General features: G+C 43.1%; 1 protein-coding gene across 3 annotated transcripts in view; it reads right to left on the reverse strand.

Annotated features, from left to right (window-relative positions):
- The window catches only part of EFNB2 (ephrin B2), a 41,573-nt gene extending 20,646 nt beyond the window's left edge, over nucleotides 1-20,927 (reverse strand). For all 3 annotated transcript variants that reach the window (XM_062514991.1, XM_062514992.1, XM_062514990.1), the window contains exon 1: nucleotides 20,303-20,927. In XM_062514991.1, coding sequence (XP_062370975.1) covers nucleotides 20,303-20,430 — 128 coding nt within the window. In that variant the 5' untranslated portion in view covers nucleotides 20,431-20,927. The remainder of the gene's footprint in view (nucleotides 1-20,302) is intronic.
- Nucleotides 20,928-26,717: the final 5,790 nt, after the last annotated feature.

The raw sequence follows: 26,717 nt of genomic DNA on the forward strand, positions 1-26,717 counted from the left end.
CTCACAAGGACAAAAGCCACAGCAGGTTTGTTTGTTTCTCTCTCCATTAACACGTACTTGTTTCAATTAAGGCCAAGAAGTGCATGTTTTAGAACAGCAGCCAGAAACACAACCAACATACTCGAATGCACAGACCTAAAAGACTGACTTTCTTTTCTTCTTTTTTCCTGCCTGCCAGCATTTTCCAAAGATCTTCCTAAATGGCGAATCGGCCCAAAAAACCAAGTGAAACAATTCCTGCCTAATGAACACACTTCTCCAAGTGCTAATATTTAAACAGCACACGTAGTAAATCTAGCTTATTCACAAGCAGCCTTCCTGGAAACTTTAAATTAAGAGTCTCAAGGCCCACGCAGAACAAAGCTGTAGGCGTCAGTGACCTCCAACCTCTGGCTTGGCAAAAGGAGCCACCAGCATGAAGTACTGGTGGGGGAGAACCCACTAAATTAAAGGATGATGCAACGCCCCAAATTCCAAATCCATCATTTACAACTGCTTGCTCCACACAATTCAAGTTTATGATCTGTGCTAATTGAGCAGGATTATTTTCACTCACAAAGCCAGTGTAAGAATTATATTTGTTATGAAGCAGCACGTAGCAGGACAAAGACATGTAATTACAGATTTAGGGAACTAGAACAATGAAATGTTATGGCAAGAAAAGCGACTGTTGATGTATAAATCACTGTGCTCTTTTGTGCTGTGCAATGTAATTTCCAGACTGCAGAAACTGGGCTTGGCCACGGCTGTTCAAACTGAGATTGAAGTGGAAATGGGGCAAAGCTGCACCTCCTCCTCCCATTTTCAGACATGCCAAAGGAATGCGGTGACTACCAGCTCCTGAAAGCTGAAATGGTCTAACAAATGGAAAGGTGGGAATGCATCCTCCAAGTTACCAGCCTGGAGAAGGACAGCCATATGTGTGTGTACATATGGCACCTAGGGATGTGGTTTAGTGGTGAACACAGCAGCGCTGGACTCAGCACTCATCAAGCTAGACTTGATGATCTTACAGGTCTATTCCACCCTGAATGATTCTATGATCCTATCACTGAGGGAGAGGCCAGTTCTGCAAGGGTACAAAGAAAAGGCAGGGAGGAAGATCCCAGCCAGCAAATATTCCCAAGGGAGCAGCATATATACTGATTTTGGCTCTCCTCAGGGATCAACTCTGACCATGAAAAAGCGAAGGGACAGGGTTTTCAAACCAACTTGCGTCACCTGTGACTGACCTGACTACCTTGCCTGACCACAGCCCCATGTTAACTTTGCTCCTGTGCAGCACTGCTATATCAAAAAGACGACAATCACTCATATTCCCCCATCTGTATGCCAGGACAAAGGCTGGTCACTGTATGATCCCACTGCTGCAAATACTTCTTCTTGCCAGCAATTCTTCTTCACATAACAGGACTGTGTAATAGGAAACACAGGAGATTTCAAAGAACTGAATCTTTGCTTGTAAGTTAATCAATTTAGATTCCCATACATTACAAATATGAAATTCTTAAGACTAGATAAATGCACCTGACCATCATTATCAAAATTATAACCTAAAAGCTGCTCTGAGAAACAAAATACTCTGATTCTAATTTTAGACTTTGTGCATATAAATGAAACAGCCACAGTATATGTTCTCCACACAAACTCTGAGCACAAACAGGATGGGCTCAGACATGGTATGCCAGGCAATCCTCAGAAACAGCTGCAGAAGAGAAGGCACACTTGTGAGCCTTAGTTTCAGCAAGGAATTGTCCCATAAAAGGTAGAGGACAGAACTGTCCCCAAAAGACACTTAAAACTACATTTTACAAGAGCTTGAAACCAATGCACTTGTTAGACTTTATGGCGGGGAATATTCTTGCTATGACTCTGAAGTCCATACAGTTTTAGAACTAAACTCAGTAAATCTCCTTCCACTTGAGTGTCTGAACTTGCAGGATCTAACACTGATGGGATTAGGGAAGAAAAAAAGCTTAAAATGCAAGGATTAATCTGAGAACTTGATTGTATTGAAATTTTTTTCCACACTTTGCAGTTTTGATCATGACCTTTGCTAGGAGAGATATTTTTCCAATTTACTTTCCTTATTTTCTTCCAACAACAAAGCCCAAATATGGATGGAGATAATAAAAAAGTTTCACCTCATGCATTTCAGTTCAACCACAAAACTTACAGTGGCTGATTAGTCGTAGGCATGATTATTATCCCTGCATTTGTGTAATACTTTTACTACTGTACTTTTTATAAAGACTTTAAATAAATCATTTGCTGGGTATTAAGCATTTTCTGAAGCTATTTATGAAATGTCAGGAGGATTAAAACTACTGTTTTCTGATCCTATTTTTGAAGACCTTCTATTTGAAAAAAAAAAAAAAAACCCCAAACAAAAAGAAAGGACAATTCAGTCTTGGTGGAGGTTAAAAAAAACTTCAGGATTAATCCTGAGTCTTCATTTCTGCAAGTGTTGATGTTACCTTAAGCATTCCAAAGTAGCATCACAACTGAGGAAATAAAGTTAATAAAGTGGATTTAAAAGTCTGATCAAAATGTGACTTCAACTAATGAGAAAGCATTTTTTTCCCCATCAAAACAGAGATATAATTAAGACAAAGCAAGGTGTTTCCAGAATCCTGTGATTGAGCCTCTAGAGGCTCTTACTCCAGTGGTGCTTTGGGACAGTGACATGCTCTCCAAGCAGTCAGGGTAGCGACAGCACTGGAACCATCACTTTCTGTAAAAGCCTTCTCATTTTCTGCATTTCACCTCCAAGTATGATTTACTGCAAAAGTTAAATACCAACACAGGCCGCTGTACCCCGACAGAAACTTAAGAGAAAAGCTTAGCAAGCTTCCCAAGTCAATTCTGTCAGCAGTCAGACACAGAGAGACTCTTGGAGCGTTTGAAAAATCCTGCTCACAATAAATAATCCTGGTGCCTGCTGTGAGAAATCCCAGAAAATATATTAAGTACCATATAAGCTGTATGATGAAATTCATGCACTTTCTGTCTGGCACTTTTCAATACAGATGGCATTTTTACTGTCAGTCCAAAACTGGTTCATTGTGGGCGACATTTGACATCTGCGCAAAAGCCCATGGATGTGAATCCCTCCCACATGTCCAACTAGTCATGCAGCTCATCAAATAACAACAACTTGCAGAGTTCCCAAACCCTTTCCAAAATAATTATTGTACTTGACCAAAAAGTCACATGACAGAAATTAGGAACAGAGTAGTTCACTCCCTGCTCACACCAGCGCTTCAATGACTTTATCTACCACACATATTTTAAGTCTCAGCAGCAGCTCCTGGCATTAATGCAACCTTACTTGTCAAAGTCCTCAATAAGTTAAATTTGACAGTGAAATTTTATAAAAAAATGCATATTAGCTTCTAATGAATTTCTTAAGAATCTACTTATTGTTTAGAGAAACTTAGCACATTCAACCATATTAAATTCCAAAGGAATTTTGCTTATTGATAGCCACTCAAACCTGCCTAACGTCATAATAGCAAATTCTCAAAAGAAAAACCTGCCCACACTCTCATTCACTGAGAATATTCTACCATTTCTTAGTATGCAGAAATTTGTGAAATTGTAAAATTATCAGAAGAAAAAATTCTGGGAGAAATAAATTCTTAAGAGATTTTCTTAATCAGTATTGAGTGACGTAACCAAGTGTTTTGTCAACTTGCAAAACCATACACATACATATATGTACACATACTATGAATATATATGCACACTTAGCTTTAACTATATTATAGTAATTATAAAATAAATATGATTTCAGAAAGCGTGCTAGTACTTGATTCAAGGCTTGTATATTTAACTGGGAAGGCAGTGCCAAATTTCTGTACTTTAATAACTTACCCGAACTAATTGGTGTAGGCAGTTAGCTTTAAATTAACGTCACAAAAATAATCCTAAAAATGCGAACAATCAAGACACTTCTTAAAATGCAGCCTGAAACCTACTGCTGGGGAATCCTACCCACTTAACTTTATGAAGTTTTAACTATAAGCCTGACTATGAAGTTATTCATTGAAAAGTTTTATTAAGGAAATATCATGAATAGTAATAACACAGTATGTTGGTCCGTTACTTGTAAAACTGCAAACCGAAACAGAATACAAAATTACATTTCATGTACAAGTCCTTACTGTATAAAAAGAATGGTTATTAAATAGTATATATATTAATCATCTGACTTCTGAGAAAATAACAAACACTTATATTTCAAATACCACTTTGTCCAAAGGAGAAATATTTAAGCAAGGCAAAAGTCCTACCAGCCTGACGTAAAGCAAATAAAAGTTTCAGGAAAAGGCTAGTGATTTCAGTGAAGCAGCAGAAAATCAGTTTCCTGATTCCCAAAAACACTACACTGCATAAAATCCAAAAACACAGACCAGAGCTCTCTGCAAAAGCTCTACACAAAGCTTTCAGTTGGTTTTTGTAATATTCAATACCACGTATAAAAATATGCCACATGCATATAAGGTACACACACTCAACTGCAAATGCTTTTTGTGCAGAAGAGTGATTTTATAGTACTCATCTCACTCCAGTTTAAATAGATTAAGTGAACATGAATTCACTGAAAACAGGATCAGTAACTGCTGTGGACAGACAGAAAAACAAGCTTCATCAAAAAAAAATAATGTGGAGTCTGCCTCAAAATTGGTACATAATTTTACAAGGAGAAAAAGGCACTCTGCTTACATAAAGTCTTTGCAAGAAAATATACCACAGTGTGACACAGTAAGATGACAGACTGGCTTTATACACAGACTAGCAAATGAAGCCTTGAGAGCAAAAAATAGTATAGCATTTCATATTAATAAAATTCTTTTAAGTGAGTTTTGGAAGCTCTTTACCAGTGCATTCTTATTAAACAATTTTAATACTACTGAAAAGTTTTACACAACATGCTAAGCAGGGATGTTTTTGAATTTAAATAAAATTTAAGAAGTTTGATCTGCTAACCTTTATTTATATGTAACATTTTTCCACATAGTTTAATGAAACAATTTATGTATGGAATGGTTACTAGCATTAATGGGACTTGCAGGTTAGAAATAAATGGAATTCAAACAAATAAACAAACATATTCACGGTCATCCCTTAAGATCTTTAATGGCAAGTACCACATTATACAAAGCCAAATTATAAAATATTGCAACACAAGTTGGTAAAGCTGCAAGTCCTGTATTTCTCACTTCTACTTTAAGGGAAAAACTTATGTTCAGGCTCCCCTGAAATAAACCTGCAGTAAAGCTCCTAAGTGCTTTGAAGCAGTCCCCTGAAACCACGGCTGATCTGCATCCTAGGATTTGGGGTACCTCATTCTCCTCACTCTTCCTCACCTCTAAAGGAGCCCATCTTCTTTCAGACTGCCTGGGGCAAATGCTTGCAGTGCACTGAAAAAGGGAATGGTAAAGGTTTTATGTTGTTTTAATCACAATGCTGGACACAACACGTCAGTGGTGCCACCATTTTATGTGCTGCAAGCATCCATGCAAATGGAACCATTCTTGGTGCCCTTTTCCTGGACCTATTCTTACTGACAGTGGTTTCCGCTGACTTCAGCAGGGCAAAACAATGCAGTATGTTTGCAACTGAAATCTTAATTACCAACACGAGAATGATTCTGTAGCATTACTATGTTTTCTCAAAATTTTTAGTGGACAGGGAATTAGGAAAATGCATGAAATTTTAGCCATTTCATTTATCCATTCATTGTACTACCTTTTGCAAAATACTAGAGAAAAGCATTTAAAATGCAACAAGGGATTTCTAATATGTGTAAAACAAGGATGGGCTTAGAGCGCATGCACTTCTCCCCAAAGGAAATAGTCTTTTGCATGGACCTGCTGGATTTGGCAGTCCAATTGTACCATCACATCACAGTTCTAAGGCACAGAGCTTCTACTGTACAGTGACACCCACAGAAACCATTCATCTCCGAGGACATCAGAAAATGCCCTACCTGGTCTCCTAGAAAGATCTGTCACAAGCTTCCTTCAACAAACAACTCTTATAACTAGGGCTGTTGCAGAAATGCAGACACTTTTTCATTCCACTCAGCTTAGCATCGTCACAAGCCTAAAGGTGCCTTGCATATGAGAGAACACAAACCCTACAGCCAAGACGTGGTATTTGGCAAAGCCATACCCCTTTCCCCCTTCACATATACAGAAGGTCATCTGCAACTCAGCACCAAGCACGTCTTATTGGAGACACTAAAGACAGAAAATCCGTTTCCTTAAAAGCTGTCGTGTACAAGGTTACAGATGTGATCTTGTTCTTCTCAAAATATAAATAAGCCAAAGCAAATGCTGCAGACTCCTCTTCAAGGCTACCCCAGGCCTGGGGCTCCAGCAGAGGTAGGTCACTTTGCAGCCCCTCTCCAGGGAATCACATCATCTCAGCTTGCGATCACGGCATCTTGGAGTGAACAGGGGCACCAAGAGCCTTCTTTCTCCAGCCCACCATGTGGAGCCAAGGCAGCATCCTGTTTTCAGCCACCTGGTGTGCAGCTGCCAGGAGGGTTTTGTTGTTAGGCAGCATATCTGTTTCAGTGGTATGTCATCTCTGCCTGCAAGAGGTGCTTCAGTTTGGCTGGAAAGTTGCCCTTTTCCTTGTTGCTTTGGCTCTCACTCACAGAAAAAAGCAAAAAACCCACTTACGTAACTAAAACCTTGAAACCAACTTGTGCTTTACCCCTCCACTCCCATTAAATCCAGAGTGCAAAAACAAATGCTTGTTTTTCTCCATGTAAAAGTCAGTTTGATTATTCCCCGCCTTAAGAAACTTCTGAGAGTGCACACTTACCTGTCTTTTCTTGTGCAATGGGTTTTTTGCACAAGAATGTGAAACCTGTCTCAGAACATTTACCCCAAGGGTAAGGACTAAAATGTTGAAAAGTTACACAATCCAATCCTTTACTAAATCTAAGGATTTCTTAAAAAATATATAGATTTAATATTCCATTTTTATACATGACCTCCACATAAGGCACTATTAATAGCAATTAACTTTTTGTATTACATGCAGAAAGCCATTACTGCTCAGCTTAAAGTACTTAAAGCACTAGAGAATTCTGATCCATTTACTAAATCAATTCTTGTTACCACAAAAGAACCACTAATGTGCTTCATGACAGTCTTTTAAGTAAGGAGAATAACCCCCCACCCAAAAAAAAAAAAACAAAAACAAAATATGAGTATGACCTATGTTCTATTTTAAAGCGTATTATATTAAAATTTCATCAGCATTTACAGAAATATGAACCTCACAACAGTTCTGGACTTACTCAGGTTCAGCAAATGGAATCATTGCTCACTTGCTCTCATGCACAAGAACGGAAACACACAGGCACACTCTCCTTTTTATTTCATTTCATTTCAGCAGAAATGTGCTTTCTGTGTAGAGTTTAAAAACTGCAAGTGGCTGCAGTGGAAAATAGCAGCCAGTCTGTATAAATGGCTTACTCTGAGAAATTTCTAAAAGAAAAAAACACTCAGTAGGTGCATTGTAATTAGTTGCTCTTTCTAGTTACCTCTTGACAAATGATGCATGCGGGTCTGGATGAGAGCCCAACTCTTGACCTATGCCACCACTACACACTTTAGTACTTCAAGCAGAAACCCCTAGCTTCAGCATTCTTTTCATTTTGCTTTTTCTAGAAACATGGTGCTAAGTTATGCACAACATGAGAATCAGAGATGATTAGCAGCAAGTTGGAATTCTTTCAGAAGTGCTTCATATAGCTATGTCCTAAATATATCTGAGGAAAGTTTCCTGCCTTTGATTCCTTCCAAATATGTAGCATGTTTCAGGGCTCCATTCAAGGACAGAAGTATATGGAAGTACACAGAACAAACATTACTTCCACAACACTTAATTATACACTTAGGCAACTTCTGTAAGCCTTTCAAACAGAAGATATTCTTGTGATCATTACTAAAATACGGATGATTATAAGCCTACTGAGAAATGCAACTTTTGCCACAAAAAGTACCCATAAAAATAATTATTTTTTTTTGGATAGCACTTTACTGCCCCCTTTTGCACTTTAACATTAGAACAGGTTTCAGTGTGAGCATACATCTGAGGAACAGTGTGAAGATATAGGGTAAAATGACAGGACATCATGTTTGTCACTAATACACTTAGCAGGTACTGCTTTAGGGACATCTTCCACTTGCCTACACTGCAAACAAATGAAACATCTAGCTTTCATTGTCATTACACTTCCATGGAAGAGATCAGTAATGGACGGTTTAAACTGCTGTCTTCCACTTCGATCTGAATGTTTATGGGCAACTGGAAAAGAGGGGGATATTGCTCATTAACACTACTTGTCTCTAGCATAATTTTCTAAAGCAAAGATCATCTGCAACTTGAATTCGGTTTATTCATCAGGATGACAAAGGGCTTTCCAGTCTGAGGCCATGCATATGTTAGCAATGCCTGAACTAAAAGGATGGGTGTACCCTTCAGAACAAAACTTCACAAACTGGCAGGCAAGAATATTTTCATGAAAGGTGAAGACAAGAAGCCTAGACATTCAAATACCCTGCAAGCCTACAGGCAATAAACCCGTTCTGCAACTCCCTTTCTGCAACTCTGCACTGCAATTACAGTCAGTACAGAATCGATGTATGTCTGTGTGTGTCCATAGATATGCAAAAGGTAATAAATCTATAGTCTAGTGGCCAGTTATTTACAAAATACTAATTCATTATGACAGAGCCAGAGGGGGACCCATCCTGTACCAACCCTCAGCTTCCATTTGACAAAGTCCATGTGCTGCTGTGTACACTTACATTTAAACTAAATCCATTTTCCTCTGTCATCCTGCAATTACCATACAAGTCACAATAATATTAAATTTCAGTGCCTACAGCATTGCACAATTGAACCATTACTGTAATGAAAACTGACTCCCTTTGATATTAACACTGGTGTTTTCTCTCATTTGCTAGCCATGAAATACAGGAAGAGACCAATGTTGTTTTAATTAAAGAATGGTTGTTCAAACTATACTACTGGGAATATTAAAGTAGTTCTTTGCTCTCATGGCAAAGATAATCAGGTATTTATATGGTTTGAATTTTGGGGGGAAAAAAAATAGTAGAATAAAAAAAATCTGTGCCATGAATTCAGTGTAACACAAAAGCATCGCTCTACTTGTGCTCACAGAAGCAGGGTGTGCCAAACCCAAGAGACGGCACTTTATTGAAAAGATGCAGAGCAGTAGTTAACATGGAACAGAAAGTCAAACCAAACCATGTGTGTTTCTTACACAAGTCACTAAAGCCTTTGCTTTTAGGAAGCTAACAGAGAGCAGCTGGCATTTGCCAAAGAACTATTTTTTGAAAAGTGCAAACCAGATTGTTCTATTGCTGAGCTATTCTGTGCTCTTCTCTACCATTCCTGTTAGAAAAACAAACATCTTATGTCAGCCACAATATGAAGATGCCAACCAAAGTTTGCAGTCTTCCTTCTCTTTAACTACAGTTGCTCACACCTGTACAGTCTTGTTTCAAGACATGCTCCAAGCAAAGTCTATAAAAGAGGGCGGGGACTGCCTTGTTAGTTGATGAGACATTAATAATCGGTGATTGTATCTCCAATTCAAAGACAAAATTTCATCTACATTGCAGCTGTTAGAAAATGTATTATTGCATACCATTTGCCTGAATAAGTAAACACTGGAAGTAGAACAAATTGTTAACTCACAACTTTCAGAAAAAGTTATGCCAAATCAGTAACAGAATTGTGTAACAAACAAACCTATTTTGGCAAATCATTTTTAAGCCAAGGAGAAAATGACCTTGAGCAAAAAATCCAAATGGGAGACCTATAATCAGTCTGCACTTGTTTCTTACACTAAAACCAAGATTCAGCCACTTACAAGCACAAAGATCCTGTGCTCTTACATGAAGTACCAACCTTTCCAAGGTTCGACTGATGCGCAGAAGCAGAATAAAACCAGGTGGCCACAGCCACCTTCAAGGCAGCAGTAATATGAAGAAACAGATTTTGACCCACTACAATGTCTGAGCTTCTGAAATGAAGTTAAACTGACACCTGAGTAGTTTAAAAACTTCTGTAAACATCCAAAATGTGCATTTGACTCAACTGACATCCCTGCCCCAGATGGAAGAGTCCACTGGAGGGGTTCAGCAGGAAGTTGGGAATAACAGGGAATCCAGCCATCCAGTTTTAACCACTGCCATGCCCTCGTGAGACACTGACATTTGCTTCAGCCTCCACTGCAGGGAGGCTCAGGCAGTGCACCTCTCACAGAGCAGGCCCTCTCTTGCAGGGGGAATCATGGGCTCTTGGGTCACTCTCAGTGATCAGCTGTAGCAGAAATGTGCTGCTGGCCTAACACCAAACAGCGAGCTAAAAAAAGCACAGAAAATTCAGTTGAAGCAGAGCTACCTGTGTAGCCAGACTCCAGAGGCACAGCTGATAGACCTGCTTGAGCTCCCAGCTGGCACAAGGGACACACTGACTACTGGCAAGCTACGTTCTCTTTCCAAATGCAGACAGGGATGTAGCTTCTGACATCACTTTCTGATTGAAAAAAAAAAAAAAAAAAAAAAAGCAGTGAAGCTTTGGAGAGATCTGTATTTGTCCAGCCCCAAAGAACCTCTTCACATTGGCCTTGGTTCAAGACAGCTCATGCTTAATTCGTCCTGCTTCAGCAAAAATATTCAGCATTCAGCACATGCTCAACATGAGCTTTTCTGAATAAGGACAGTGTCCCGAGTCAGGCTGTAGGAACACAGGGCAGTCCTGCTAGCCTTAGCGTCACACACTGATCCACAGAACGGAAGCCTACAATATGCTACAAATCTAAGATGTGGATTCTGGTTTTCTTCAAAAAGTGCTTGACAATTGTCTGATACAAAGAATGATTAGCACTAAAAAACACCTTTTAAATATTTTTCAGGCAGTGAAGTCATCTGTCTGCCAGTGTGACTTTCCCTGTTCAGCTAATCTGTAGAGCCCAGAAATACCCCGGAAAAAGAAACCCCACAAAAACCTGAAGGTAAAGTGTTGTGCAGTGATTAAGGTAGACTGCTTCTGAACTAAACTGAAATTAATTAAACATGAAGAAAGCAACTGAAGTGTGGACAGAGAATGCCATGGGACTGCAAATCCTCAAAAGGAATCAAGATGTTCCCAACTCCAAATTTACACTTTCATTCAGCCAGGTATAGAAGCCAACTGCTGCTCAGGCAGTAGGTAAGCAGATGGCAAGCACCAAGCAAAAATGAAACTGTGAAACGATGCACCACTGACGAGGAGTCAGAAGAAGCGCAGTTATGTGTGCTTCCACCAGTGCTTGCTGCATAGGTTCCTTAAACAAACTGCTTCAAACTTGCAGAACATCAAAAGCCAGATGGGTCTTCCTGAATGAATCTGCAGGCAAGGAGCCAGGATTCCCGTTTGCTGCAGAAATAGGCCTGGACTTGATTTGAGTCTTCTCAGCTTTGACAGGCTGGAGTCTGGCAGAGCTCCCAGTCCAAAATAAAACAGCGTTCAAGTGAGACTGGGCTTTAACTAACAATAATAATAATAATAATAATAATAAAACTTCAAATCACTCTTATTAGCTTTAAAATACATTTATCTTTGCAGTGCAGTGTTCACCTTCCCCATGTTAGGGCATATAAACAAATGCCCTATTCAAACAAAAGCTAAGAAAGCAGTGAGAAGTAATTTGCAGCATCACAATTTTTTCAGCCTAACATCATTTCACCATCTAACCTATCCTGCTGTGTAAAACAAGCCAAATCATTTCTTGTTTTCTGTTGACACGTGTAAAACTTGACTTTCTTTTAAAGCATACAAAGCTCTGATCCTACCAAATAAAGTTTTGAAAATCCTATTTCAGCCATCACCCATGAGACATTTTAAAAGAACACTACAGGTAGGAAACCTCTCTTATAGTTATGTATGTCATACCTCAGGAATGATTCACCTAGCACCACAGTCCTCTACCAACCTTTATCTTTTTTGGCTTGGAACTTATGTTTAAAACCAGAAGAAAGCATATATTATTACATCAAAGTTTAAATCAGCTGCATTATAATTATCATGCTGATACCTCAATAAACACTGGGTGTTGGCTGGCCAGGATTGCCAAAAAAGATAGAGGTCCTGCCCTTATTTTGCTGTCTTTGACAACGTATATAATCACATCAAAGGAAAATTCTCTGCATCACATCTAACAGAAAAAAATAATCTGCGTGTTCTCTTTCCTAGGGTAAATTGATGGATTTTTTTTTTTCCCTAACAAGAAAGTTTAAATTTTGCCTATAACGAAAAGTAATTACAAATGTAAAACCCTTTCAGGCTTGCAGGACCTGCAGTACTCACTGAAATCACTGGAGGTATTTTCCCAAAGCTGAACAGGAGCTAGATAGGCCAAGATTAAACCTGAATTTACAAGGACAAAAATAATGATTAAAAACCCCCAACCCAAATAATTCAAAATGGCACTGAAGACTCTTCAAGTTTAGGAAATTTCTGTGCATGTTTAATCTTTTTGGGTCTTAAGATCTATCTGGGGGTAGAAGAACAATGCAAACCTCCTTTTTTTTTTAATTTGTTCTGCCATGTTATTTTCATAGTTGGCTTCCAAAAAACATACTGAGCTCATGTTTTCTCAAAGCCTGTCCATTCTTCAGTGTTGGGGTTTTTTGCCCCTGTCTAGGGAACACGACTGAAAATTGCAAAATCTGTTTTAAATACACCTTCGAGTTTCTATCAGTGAAAACTCCTTAAGGTGAGGGGAACCTGGAGGGGAAAGACTCAGGGTGCAAGGAGAGATGGGGTCCACTGTCCAGGATGCTCTCCACAGATGACTCCCCAATTCTTGTGTGCCCTACCAAACCTGTATGACCTCATCTGGGACATTTCTGAAATGTAACATGACAAGGCAGGTTCGAAAGCTAAACGTTGGATAATGGTGGGCAAACAAAGGATATCGGTTTTTGCATTATTTCTTTAATTACTTTAACCCTTGTTCTAACAGAAAGCATAAGGCCACAGTAATTCAGCTTCCCCCTTTGTCATTTGCCTGCCATAAATATGCACCAGTCTGCATTTGAAAAGCTGAAGGAGGCTGCAAGCTTGCTGGACATTTATCATGCTCTGTTCCCTGTTAACAAGCAAATACTTTAGTTGAATGGCCCATTAGCAATCATTGTCAAATGCAGAATGCAAGGTGCTTGAATGTGACCGGCCTGTAAATTAGATGAGGTTGCCCCTGTGCTTTGGAGAATTTCAGCAAATGAATTGGATCTTTTGCTATAGATTTGTGAAGGTTAAGTTTCAAGACAGGAAACCCATCTGAACACTTCAGGTCCCGTATATTCTGCCAATCTGTCCGGCTCCCTATATGCATTTGTTTATTTTTCATTTGCAAAATCACATCAGCAGCTTGACAGTTTAGGGTGTAGAGCTCCCTTTTGAGACAGAACTGTGACAATTTCCAGCAAACTATGGGATAGGGTAAGAATGATAAAGTCAAGCATGTAATTAACATCTTTACATTAAAAAATCCTGGAAGAATCAAACAAAACAAAACAAAACAACAATCCACTTTAAAAGTGTCCGAGCCACTGCCAAACAAACAGCATGAATTCCATTTTGCCGAGCTCATCCCAGGCTCATTCCCAGTAAAGAAAGAGACAACTGTTATTGTAGGCTTCGGTGTTTTTTCTTCCTTGTGTCTAGACTGTGCTTAACAAATGCTGTGCTTTCTTCTCCCCTCTTCGAAGACAAATGAACAGGCAATAAAGTAGGCATTTCTCCTTTGAATCGTACCCCTGATCTGCAATGTAATGCTTGACTTTAACTTGTGGGCATACAGGGCTGTCACTTGGGTAGAAAAGCAAATATTAACCATTTAAAGGCTCTTAAGACAAAAAGCAAGGAAAAATACATCCAAGTAGCTGCACTAGATGTATTTTACTACCTTTACAGCTACAGATCACTTAAAATAAATGATGAAACAATAGCTATATTGTCTGCCGGCTAAACTCAAGGGGCTGACAGCAAACTCATCCCGGTCATTTTAAGTTGGCCGGGGAGGAGGGGAATGGGGAGAGGCAGATGCTTATCTCATTCATTTCTAAATTTCAGCCAGCTTTTCGGAAATAAACACCACCTAGAGACTGAGCCAGAGACATCTGGTTATCTGCAGCTTGCCTGGTAAATAGGAATGGATGCTGGTTTGTTTGTGGTTGTTCAGTTTTTGGGTTTTTGTTTTCTTTCTTTTGTATTTTTGCAGGCTGGGAAACACAAGAGATGCTGAAGTATCACCTGGCCTAGGCACAGACAATGCAGAATGTTTATCTTTGCTGCTCCCATGGAGTGTGAGATGGACCACAAACTAAAACACAGCTGAAATCAAAAGCTCTCTGTTTTCCTTCCAGATAACCCCAATACTACCTCTCCCCTCTGTTCTCTGAGCCTTGCCAGCATGCTCCTGCCCAAAGCCCAAATAGATTAAGGCAACAAATCCCAAGTGCAGCCAATTCTTCAGAAAGGCTGCTGCTAGGGCAGGAATTAAAAAGGAGAATCTTCCCCACCTCACAACTGCAGCCATCTCGAGTTTTAATCGGCCTTCATCTCGGCAAAAAAAAAAAAAAAAAAAAAAAAAAGCAGTAAATGAAATCCATCTTCACCATATTATACACCACCAATGAGCAAGAACTGAGCAGCTTTTCTTCACCGCTCCAACCACCCCAAGCCACAAGTAGGCCTTTCATAGCTCCTAATCCTGGCCCCCAAGTTTTGTGCGGTTCTCACATAATACCTTAGAGCCCGGAGCAAGGCCCTTAGTTTATAACACCCCTTTCAGAGACGTGTCATTTCTAACATCAAGCTAATCTATATGTTGCCATGGCATCACCCTTTATCTGCCTTTACATCTTATGAACTGCATGGATTTACCACATTATTTTTATCTGAAAGACAGAAAATGGTGGTTTTATTGCCATACAATCAGATTACTGCTGCTAGTTTCTCTATGCCTTTTTACCATACTTCAATCAAAAGGGATCAGTTTCTTTATACTCTGCCCTTGATTTACATTACATCTGTAAAGACCTAGTCTGGGTTGTAATCCCCTTATTAACTATGACCAGGGTTGATTTGCCTAAAAATAAAAGCAAATTGTGTCAGACCTTTTCACTTTGTTTTTGATTCGGAACTACAAAATGGATTACTAAAGAAATCTTCAGAGTTCACACGGCTGGTATAGCACTGAATTTAAAATGAGAATTAAACAAGTTAAACATGGGAGCTGTGTCAACGGTTTACATTTTCCATCATGGGAGAAAGGCTGAACTGCATTTGTCTTTGTGTGCTCTGGCTTTAAGGAGACAATGAAGCCACAGGAGTTTTTTCCAAGCTCTTCTAACACTGTCCATTTGCCATCCTCCCTTCCTCTGCTTTTTCATGCAACTCCCCCAAAAACTCTTCTCCCTCGCTGCTGCCTTCGTCACTCCCCCAAAAAAAACTTCCCCTCCCTCGAGACAACGGTGTGTTAGTTAAAAGTCTCCGTATTGTGGCACTCAGTATTTTAATCAAAATATTTCAAGCAGTTTAACATTCCTATGTAAGTTTCCACAACGCCTCACAAAGAATGAGCTCATAAGCAAATCCATGTAGATGTATGATAAATGACCAGAAAAACAGGTTTCTTTATGTCAGCAGCCAAGGCAGACAGACATTAGGCACACATGAATAACATTTTAATCACTATTTTTCTCTCAGAAGAACACTTTCTACTCATTTGCAACAAGCAATTTCAAGTACTGCAGGTTTGCACGATGCATGAAGATGAGACCAAGAAGAAAAAAAAAAAGGTCCCCAAAGGAGGCCTGTCTTTGCCAGTGTGTCAGAGCAGTCACCTCAGCTCCTCCGCTGCTGATCTCCCATGCCAGGAACCTTGGCCGAATTTGAGAGGATCCAGAGTATCACACCTCAAGCAATGTGATCTCCTTACAATAAAACAGGCAAGAGGGGGAGAAAAAAGAATGAGAGAGAGAGAGAGAGAAAGAGAGAGAAAGGCATTCTTGTGTGTGGGAAGAAGGAGAACTTAAGTGATTTTAGCATGACTTTTAGTCACCACCTTTCTAAAGGCAATTACTTCATTAAACAAAGCGAAGTAACGTAGCACAGCTTACAGATAACATGCTTTAAGATAATTACTATAAATAATATAGCGATTATACTCTACATACAGAAGGCTGAGGAAAAAATAACCAGCTCAAGAAATCGGCCTTCAGTTTATTCCGAATTCATTTTGCTAATTCACTTGTGCTTTGGAGACCTGGCTACAAATGCTAGAACTATCAAATGGACTGACTGGAAGCCACCACTTGCTCCAGCCATTAGCACACCAAGTGTCAACAGCTATGTTTTGGATGCAATTTAAGAGCATGTGTTTAAGCCATTTTAACCTTCCACTCCTGTTTCTTCAGCTTGAAGCTGTAATTGCTTAGGTTAGAAAGCGTAATCCCACAGCACAGGACTCCCAAATAAATTCTTGTCCAGCTGAGAGCCTCCCAAACATGTTGTGAGATACCGTTTAAGCAAGCTCTTTGTGCTCTGGCTGGCTTGCCTGTCCTGTGAAACAAGGGCTGTCCATTACCTACAGTTTATCATCCTGACAAAATGTGAGGAATGTGGATGTGAAAGCACTAACAATTCCACCCCTGGTGCTTTCTCCTTTTTTCCCCTCTGTATTAAAACTGACAAGATTAACCCAAACGCAAACTGCAGAGCATAGTTCAAGGGGCTATTCAATCGGTAGTGAATGTGCATTTGTTTACCTACAAAAATAAGAATTTCACATACAATGAGAAGCAGACTAGTCTATATGCTACTGAATAGAACATTTAACAGGGTCATCAATTGTAGTTTATTTTATCAGTTTCTGACATGTTAGCATTCATTCAGAGGCAGGTTGTGAAATATCCCATATATAACTGGCTATCAGAGGGAGAGAAAAAGCTATATAATCTAACTTAATCAGTGTCAAAGGCACCACTTATGAGGATAACCTTCCACATGTCACTGAGGAGAACCGCCTTGCTTGCTGGCCTATAGCACACAGGAAAGAGTGACGTTTAGACATAAGCGATGCTTTTTTGAATGAGATTTCTCTAGTGCTTTACTACTGTGGTCCTGTGTGTCAGAGGCAGCACTTAGCCCTTGTGAGGGGAAACTGAGGTAATCCATGCTATCTGCATACACTGCTTGTCTTGGCAGAAATAACACAGGCAGAAAGTCTCCCCTTAAAAAATGTCAACAGGAGTTAAATCTAGAGTAATTTTTCCTATGTGTTTTCAAGACCAGGTGATCTAAAGTTCTTCAGATGATCAGTCTATAAAGTCTGCCAAGAGCATCTACAACAATGATGTTTAATCTCCCAAGCAATAAAGTCCCAGGTATAATTATTTTATGGAGGTCACTTCAATCTCATTATTTGGTCAAGGCAATAAACCAGATGTCTAAAAAGGTAAGGGAGCAACAGGGAGGGGAGATCTGTGTTCAAATAGCTACCACGTGCTCTCCATCCCAGCCACCTGCTAGAAATTATAACTTCTAGACTTCAGTGCAAAACTAATTCAGTTTATACATTCGCCTTAACCTAGAATTTATTATTTCATACTTTATATTAACCTAACAACTTCTCCCATTTTAATTGCCTACCTGGTTCAGCAGATTTATGTCTTCAGACTTTCAATAGAGTTAAATGAACAGCTTCCCTGAATAAATTAACCAGCACCAAAGATAGTTATTATTTCAAACCTAGAAAGGAGTTTATTATTACACCATGCCAAGATCTATTCAACAGCTTTACTTCCCAAGCTAACAATCAGCTTGAATCCAGAGTGAGGACAACCTTATACAGGGAGAAATTATTCAGGATCCTTCAGGCCAACAAGTGTGAGAAGAATTAGTAAGAAATTCTGCCGGGAGAAATAGAGCTGCCTCACCAGCAGCAGTATCAGGAATGCATTTGCAAGCCTCCTCAAACTCCGGGCCTCCAAGAGGCCTATAAATCACTAGCCCCAGCAATTGAAAAGACAAATTTTAATAGTGTACTTCTTCACTGTGGTGATTAAGCCTCAATGAATCACTCAAGAAAATTCAATTACATCAGCAACACAACCTATTTTTAAGCGTGCATTTAAGTTGAAAAAGTAATTAGATATTATCATTAGATCTACCATTAACAACATTCAAACCTTTTTGTAATCAAACAGTTTAGAATTAACTAAATGGAAACACAAATCGTGTTTGACAAAAGAAGCATATCCCCAGGCTCCGTGAGATGAGCTGAATTCAGCTTCTCGGATGCTTTCGTTTCACTGATGGCTAATAAAAGCGATCAAGGTAAGTTTTTTTTTTTTTTTTTTAAAAAAAAAAAAAAGCCAAAGCAGGTTGGGGCTGGCAGAGAGCCCCGAGCAGCCGGCTCTTCTGCTTTGGAAGAGTGACCTCTGTAGGCACAAACCCAGCGAGGGCTGGGATGCGAAAGCATTTCCCTTCCTCCTAGGCCGAGCCAAGGCTGTTTTCCACGAGCACAGCAGGCCCACTCCTGCAATGCAACCCCGGCTCTCAGCCTTCGCCTTTCGAGAGCCTCAACAGCCTTAGAAAGCCCGCTTTATATCCAGCCAGGCCGCTTTACCCTCTGATGCGATGCCGTGCCTTTCTTACACCAAAGAAAGGCCTCAGCTATGCAGCATCGTGGAAATGGAGGTAAATTTTAACAGGCTTCCCCACCTGGTGCATATATAAAATAAACATTTGTCAATCAATGCTACAAGTAAAGACTTCGAATTGAGCAGTCCACCGCGCTCCTGCCAGTTTCTTTTTTTTTTTTAAGCTATTTTTCTTTAAGAAAGATCAGGACACTTCTCAGTAAAGAGAAACAGAGCAAGTATTAAAAAATAATACAGGTAGAAATCTATAGAGATTTTCCTTTAGTGAAAGAAGCAGCAGATGATGACTGTAAGGCAAAGTTACTTGGTAAACTTGAGATCCTACTCCTAATTCAAACTTGAAATCTTCACTAAACTCCTAGAGATCCTGCCACCTGCGCAGCATTAATCCCTGATCCAGGAAATATTCCATTCATACTCGTCTCATCACCACGTAACATTTCCTTTACAAACTCCCCCGGGAAAACAAGACATGTACTTACTAGAGTTAATGGGAAACGCTAAATTCAATTAACACATTGCATATGATTTAATTTTAAATATATATAACTGAAGATGGAGCATGCATATTAAAAATATACTTAACCCATTTCTGCTTTAAAATTCCCTTAATTCATTAGAGTCTACTTCTCCCTATCGTGATTTTCGTTCTCCAAACTTGTGATGCTAATCACAAAAGTTCAGAGGCTCTCACAAATGAACAAAGCCATCTTCCATTTTGTACATCAAAAATCCAAGGAGACAAAAGGGAAGTGTAAGTAGCTTTACATCACTGCCTCAGACTTTTCTTCAGAAGCACAGCCCACTTTTCAAAAAGTTCCTCTTTCCAACAGCAATAATTTTGTAAGTTGCTGTTTTGCCTGCCTTTAAAAAAAAATAAATAAGGCATCTCTCTTAAGAGTGAGCTTTAAAAGTGATGTCCTGGGAACAGCCGTACATTTTTGCTTGGGTTTGTTAATGAAGAATGACACTATATGGTTGTGTGATGGGTAATGCTTAGTTCATTACTCACTGACATGTGCCTTGATACCATCAACTCCACAACCAAATTTAGCCCTGTTACAAGCAGATGTAACTTCACTGGAGTCAATGGGATAAGTTTGCATCTGCAGACGGAGAAGTTAGAGAGTATCACCCTTTCCTGGCAACTCAGAGCAGCACGGCTCCTCCGCTGCTCCAGCCCGGGCGAGCCCGGACCTTGCCCGCAGGTTTTATCCCGCTACCGCCGCACCACTCCCCAGCCCGCTCTCGGTCCGGCCTCCCCTCTCTCCTCCCACCCAAGACCCTGCCGCCGGGGCAAGGAGCGACGGGGCAGCTCCGCCGTCACACGAACAGCCGCCCGGGGAAGGGCCGGGTCCGGCTGCCAGCCACGGCCGGAGCCGCCGCCGCTCACCGCTGGTGCACTCCGCCCGTGCCCGTGTCCCCCGGCGGCCGCGGCCGACCTGCGGCACCGTCCCGTCCCTCCCCCGCGCACGGAGGACAGCGCCGGTCCCCGGGGAGACGGCGGCGGGAGCGGGATGGAAACTTACTTGGGGTTAGAGGAATTCCAATATATGGGGTCTAAAACGATGGACCGCGCCAGTGCAGTTCTGCATAAAACCATCACGGCTCCCCAGCAGTACTTCCAGGCGGAGGCATCTCGCCTCCGCGCTGCCATGGTCGCAGGCGGCACCGAGTCCCTCCCCGGAGCCTCGCCAACTCCGCCGTGCGCCTTCCCACGCACCTGAGCAGCAACAGCAGGGTGGGTGCCCGGTATCCCAACAGCCGGGAAGATTGACAGGGAAAAAAAAATTTAAAACATAAAAAAAAAAAACAACAACAACAAAAAAAAAAACCAAAAAACAAACACACAGTAAGAGTCGACGATGCACTTGGCGAGAGCTGCAAGCAGATCTACTGAGTCATGTATGCCACTCGCATGTAGGAATATCTCCTGTGAGGTCAGATCCAAGCTATCTCCGAAGTAACAGCAATAGTAAAAAGAAACGCAAAACGCCTCAGTCCTTCCTCTTAGTGGGGGTCTCCCGGCTGCCTTGGAAGATGCCACTCAAACTGCCAACTCCCATTTGGATCCAGAGCGCCATACGCGTTCACAGTGTCTAAGGCCCGCGTGAAAATTAGTAAAACAAAAAATCAATTTAAAAAGGTAAAAAAAATGGGTGGCGGGAGAAATAAAAGGCTCGGGGGAAAAGGACACAGCTTCGGCGGGCGGCTCCTCCTGTATGTCTCTCACTGCTCCCCGCAGTTTGCAATCCGCACGGGCACCAGCCCGGGCTGTTTCGGGAAGCTCGGAAGCAACCGCGAGTCAATAAATCCACTCCGAGTCAGCTCCCCCAGTCCCGGGGAGGAGTATCCGCAGGGATCCGGCTTCCCCGAGGGGCACTGCTGTCCTTGTCGCCGGCAAAGACCGCGGAGCGGAGCAAGGAAAGAAACAGGGGCGAACAACGATTACGAAAATAAAAAATAAAATAAATCAAGACGGAGAGGGGGGAGGGGGGGCGGGAGGTCGCAGCGTTTAATCGTCCCTCTCCCGTTGCGCGATCTGCAGTACGCGCCGCGGCGGCCGAATGAGAAGGAAGAACGCCGGGCGAGGGACTTGCGCTAACGCGCAACCCACCACGGAGGAGAAGGAATGGAGCGAGGGAAGAGAAGCGGCGCCAGCCACTGTCGTTCCCACCGCGGCGCTTCCACCCCCCGATGCCGCCGCTGCGAGTCCCCGGCGCAGGAGCGCAGCCGGCGGCAGCGCGCTGCCGTAGCCATATAAGCGCGGCCCCGCTGCCCCGCCGCCGACGCTCATAGGGCCGCCGGCGGGCCGCCGCGCTGGTTGGGCGCCGCGCCTGTCACTTAGCGCCGAGCGGCGGGCGGGGCCGCGCCGAGCCCAGCCGAGCGGGCCGGCAGGTAACACCCCTCGGCCCCGCCGCTGCCCGGCGTGAGCGGCGGGTCCGCTCGCTCTGAATCACGTCGGTCGGGGCCGTGCGGGAGGCGCGGAGGGCCCAGATGGAGCGAAATCGGGCGGGGGATGAAATTAAATAAGCGTTAAAAGCCGGTCCTTGCTGGAAGTGTTTCCCGAGTACGCTGCCGTTCAAAAGAGCGGGGGGAGCAGCGGCAGGGCCGGGAGGCACGGGCCCCCCGGTACCAGGGCAGCGCCCCGCCCGCCGCTGGGAGCGCGGCACTCCGCGGGAGCGCGGCCGCAGGCGCTCGCGGAGCAGCCGACTCCGCGCCGGGGCGGGGGAAGGGGCCGGGCCGTGCTCCCAGTGCCGCGGAGCTCCGCGCACAACTTTCCGCGCTTTCCCTGCCGGGAAGGAGGTCTAGGGGTGCTTCCGCGCTAGATTGCCGCTGGTCCTCCCCACGGGTTCTGTGAGTTTCCGAAGTTTTGTGTGGTTGCGCGACAATTAGCCATGGGCCGGCGCAATAAAGAGGAGTCGGACATGCGGAGCCCCTCGGAGGGATGCAATACGGCGGGCAACGCGGGCCTCCGGGACCGGCTGCGATTCCCTCGCCTTTCCCTGGCTACTGCTCAGAGACTCTTTCTTCCCCTCTAGTTTTTCGTGGGGAGGGGGTTCGGACACAGTTCTTTTTTTCAGACGCCGCGTATCCCAACGACACGGCACCTGGCCGTTTTACTTCATTCTATCATTAATTTCTGGCCAGAGGGAGCTATCTGCGGGCAGCGCTGGAGATGCTTTCCCCGCGGATTCGCAGATCCCTTGGCGGGGGCGGGGGGCAGAGCGGAGGGCGCCGGGGGTTCGCGGGCGCTCCCGACGCCGCGCTCGGAGCCCGCCCGGCACGCCGCGGCTCCCGCGGCACTTGCACGGGGCCACAGCTCCCACTAGCGGCCAGAGGCTGCCCTCCGCAGGGGGAGCCGGGCCCCCCCCGGCCGCCCCCTCCGCCGCTCCCCCGCGTCCTGCGCGCTCCGGCGCCCACACGGCTCCGCCGCAAAAGTCGCCGGCAGAAGCCAAACGGGGCGGCGGTACCGCTGCCCCGGGAGCTGGTACCGGGCTGGGGAGGCGGCGCACGTGAGGGGTCCGCGATAAGAGCTGTACCGAGGCGCTGAGCACGCGTGGCGTAAATGGCATGGTCGCTCCTGTGAAGTTAAGGGGGTTACCGTATTTCTTCCAGTAGGGAATTATTGCCAAACTAGTATCTGCAGAAAGGATTAAAAGTTAAATCCCAGGAAATCCCGCGCTCTTTTCTGCCATTTCCCTACCTTTTAGTCGAGGCATGCAAAGAACATCCTACCAAAAACCTTAATAAAGAGCCAATTTCGCATAATTTTATTCCTGAAGAAATATGTGTATTCGCTTAAAAATCGGCTTCGTGGTGGTACTCGTCCGGCTCTAAGACGAACGCCAAGAAACTCTTATAATGAAAACAACGGGCACTGTAATTTATTTCCCGGATCAATTTTGGAATCCAGTGTTCTCTTTCGACCCCTTTTTCAACTAAACGGGTGTTTCAGATTGGTAGCGCCTGCTTCTCCCGCTCGCAACAGAGAGGAAAGAAATTGGGAGCGCGCTCGAAGCCCCATAGATTTTGAGTTCATTGTGTTCAGTAGTTCTCTAATGAAATCTACCACTCGAGAAAACAAGGAAATCAGTTTGCTTTTCACACAAAACATCGAATACGTTTTAAGTAAACTGCTTAATTAAATTTAATTTGCAGTGAGGAAGGAATTGCAGATCTGGCGACGCAATTTGGTGAAAAAGGATCTGATTCCCAGGACGGAAACTTAGCACTCAAGTGGGAGCTTAGGTATCTATGCACACCGAGGGGCATCAAAGGAGAACTTCACCGGTGAAGGGAGGAAAGTACTTAATTATTAAACTTTTAAACAAATGTGTGGTGTGTCGCCTGTCGTGAGGCAATGTAAACACGGAGCCTGATAAATGCTTCCAGCAACAGAGACGTGTAAAATAAGTCTGCTCCAATTTTGTGATGCTGCTGATTCTGTTTGTTTAGAAGCAAAAGGTCTACGAGCGGTGTTTTGTAAAAACGGTGAGTAAACTGTGACCTCTAACTCTTCGTATCCTTGCTTTAAGTAAACCAGAGGAAATGAAGAGCCCTGGTATTGTCTGAAAATATCCTCCTGTAGCTAAATATATCACACGGCTCCTATTGTCCAGTGCCTAATCATTTTTTACGCAAATACAGCTGTTTTACTGTCCAGCATCCTACCAATGCACTCTGTAAGTGTTGCATAAATGCATAAACATCCACGTTAATAAAACCTTTTTTTTTTCAGTAAAAAACAAGACAAAACTGGGCGCTTGTTTCCGAGATAACCTAATCGACAGAGACTAAGATACCCAAAGAAAGGCGAGCTCGGTGGCTGCTCTACTCGGGTCACCCTTTTGGGCCAAGGAACCGGTCCCTGCGGTTGGGTCGGGCCGCAGGGCCCTTCCGGAGCCGCAGTTACTTACGGTTCCGAGCAGGGACCAGGAGGCGGGGGCCGGGGCCGGGCGGCGCTCGGAGGGGATGCGGCGGCGCGGAGCCCCTGGGCAACCGCGCTGCCACCGCAATCCTTCCCCGGTCCCGACCCCTGCGCCCGCTGCATCGCCCTCCGACCTTTCCGTCTCGCTTCCGACAAGCGCCTCGGACACGGGAGAAACGTGAGAGTAAAGGCTGGGCACGGGGGTTTCAAAGCAAAAAAGCCGACGAATTTTCGGAAGTTAGAAATCGGCTTCGGCCGCCGCTTCTCTGGGGGCTATTTCAGGAGGAGGTCCCGGCAGACATTTCGAGTTTCGCAAGGAACGCGGTTTCCTGACAGACGAACCCGCAGGGAACAGGCTTCTGGGGGAAATCCTGCCGCGGTCCCCCAGCGCCCGGGCGGCCCGGCTCGGCGGACGGGGAGGGAGGGATGCGCACATGGACGGATGGGCGCTGCCAGTGAGCAGGTGAGAACTGCCTATCCCTGCCCTCACTGAAAAACTGGGACTTTGCTGTTCGTACCGCTTAAATCTTTATTTCCTGTACCTCACACTGGCTTTAAAAATCCCGTTTATCGCTGAATAACAACTTTCACCTTCTTTCCAACAGTGATGTCGGCAGTAATTATATAGATACAATTATTGTACTTGGAATACAACATTTTGTATACAAAGATACAAGTACTTACAGCTCTGGTACTACAAAATCTATAATGAAGGGCAGCTAACCTGAATGGGATCAGGATTGGGCCCACAATCTGTGATTCTTTTTTAACCATCAGCCTAAACACGAAATTTTTGAAGAGGAAAGTCACCATCATTACATGAAAATGTACCAGATTTGAAAGTTGAAAATATGTAACTCGATGTGTACAATTACTGATAAATTCAGTAAATTCAATAAACAGAAATTATCATGACTGATGCTTATTGACTTAAACGGATTGTTTTTCGTTTGTACAAAAGGCCAAGTGTGCCAGATGCATGAAACAGGTCTTAATACACCATTCACACTGCAACAATGCATTTTCTGCACTTTTGGTAGAGTAAGTACACATCTATATGTTGATTTGCCTTCTTCAGGTCTGTTTTACAACTATAGTTTTGGTCAACCACAGCTTCTTAGAAAATGAGCTTGGCATCTCCCAGATACAGCCATAGAATTCAAGCAGCCTTGTGATAAAAATCAGAGAAGACATTCATACATCCAAACCACACATTTTAATTCTGTTTGACTTGACCTATGCTGATTCTCTGTACCGCTCTGAAAACAAAATTATTTACATTATTCTGTGGTCTGTGATATGAGGGGTCGGAAAAATTACCTGGGCTCAAGCTTCTGCTACACAACTGGCCTTTTATTGTCAAAGGGGATCTATGTCCTTTTGAGCAGAGCTGATGCTGAGCTAGCAAAACCCGATTCTAAGTGTCAGTCCATGGAAGATGATTTTAAGTACGAGGTTGTTTAGTATGGAAATGTCAACAGAAACTCAGTGGGCTAACACAAGGGTGGGATAGAAAGAGGAGGATAACCCTGAGGCGGTACCAGCATGAGAACGGAACAGAGGTGCATGAAAGTCATGGTTCAGCTCCTGCTAGACTGGCCCATCAGTCTGAAACCATACCAACCTGGGCACTGCAACCATATCCTCCTGCCTTGGAATGAGCCTTAGGCACACTGGCAGCTCCACAGTTCTCTCCTGAAATAAATCCCCTCTGTAATGCAACCTGGAAGGTGTTTATTGACTTGAATTTAGCCTCACTTGTACCAAGTTGAGACCTTGCAATGACAGAGCCAAAACTCCAAATGCTCTGAAAATGTTTAATGAAATACTGCATGCAGTTAAAAGTGAAGAACCAAGATCTCCATATTTGTGTACATGCGAAAATGGCAGAAACTCAATCCTGAGAGCATGTTAATAGCACTGCAAGGAGGGGGATATCAGCTGCAGGTCAGGAAGGACAATAGGAAGGGCGAGGTGTATGAGCTAGCATATAGCTTAAGAGAAATGGAGACATCAAAGGTAAATCCTTTTTCAAGACAAGATAGGAATGGATGAAGTATTGCTACTCCAGTGAGATTATATAATGTATATTATATATGCATGCAGTTGCTTGTCAGTTTAGACATCTCACTAACGTAATAGTCTCTGCTTCACTAAGCTGCAAGGACATCATCCCTCCAAAACATTTCTTAGGAATCAGCTTTCCACTTGGGCTTGGAAAAACAATGATAAGTGAAGTTCAAAGGGCAGTTTAGCAAATGACCAAAATAAGGGCATATGTTGCACATGCTGTTCTAAGGCCTTCGATGCTCCCACCTTTGCCAGAGAGATGCACTGTTTCATTTTAAAATAATTATCCAGGACATTTATATACAAGTTTGGGAAAACTAAGACCTCTTCTATTACTGTATAAGGGAAATAAATACTGCTCAAGGTAGGTGGCAACAAAAATGCCTACCTGCCTCCCTGGGGTGGTCAATGACACACAAAACACTAGAACAACCCAAAACCTG

Source organism: Cinclus cinclus, chromosome 2 (genome assembly GCF_963662255.1).
Source record: "Cinclus cinclus chromosome 2, bCinCin1.1, whole genome shotgun sequence".
Classification (NCBI taxonomy): Eukaryota; Metazoa; Chordata; class Aves; order Passeriformes; family Cinclidae; genus Cinclus; species Cinclus cinclus.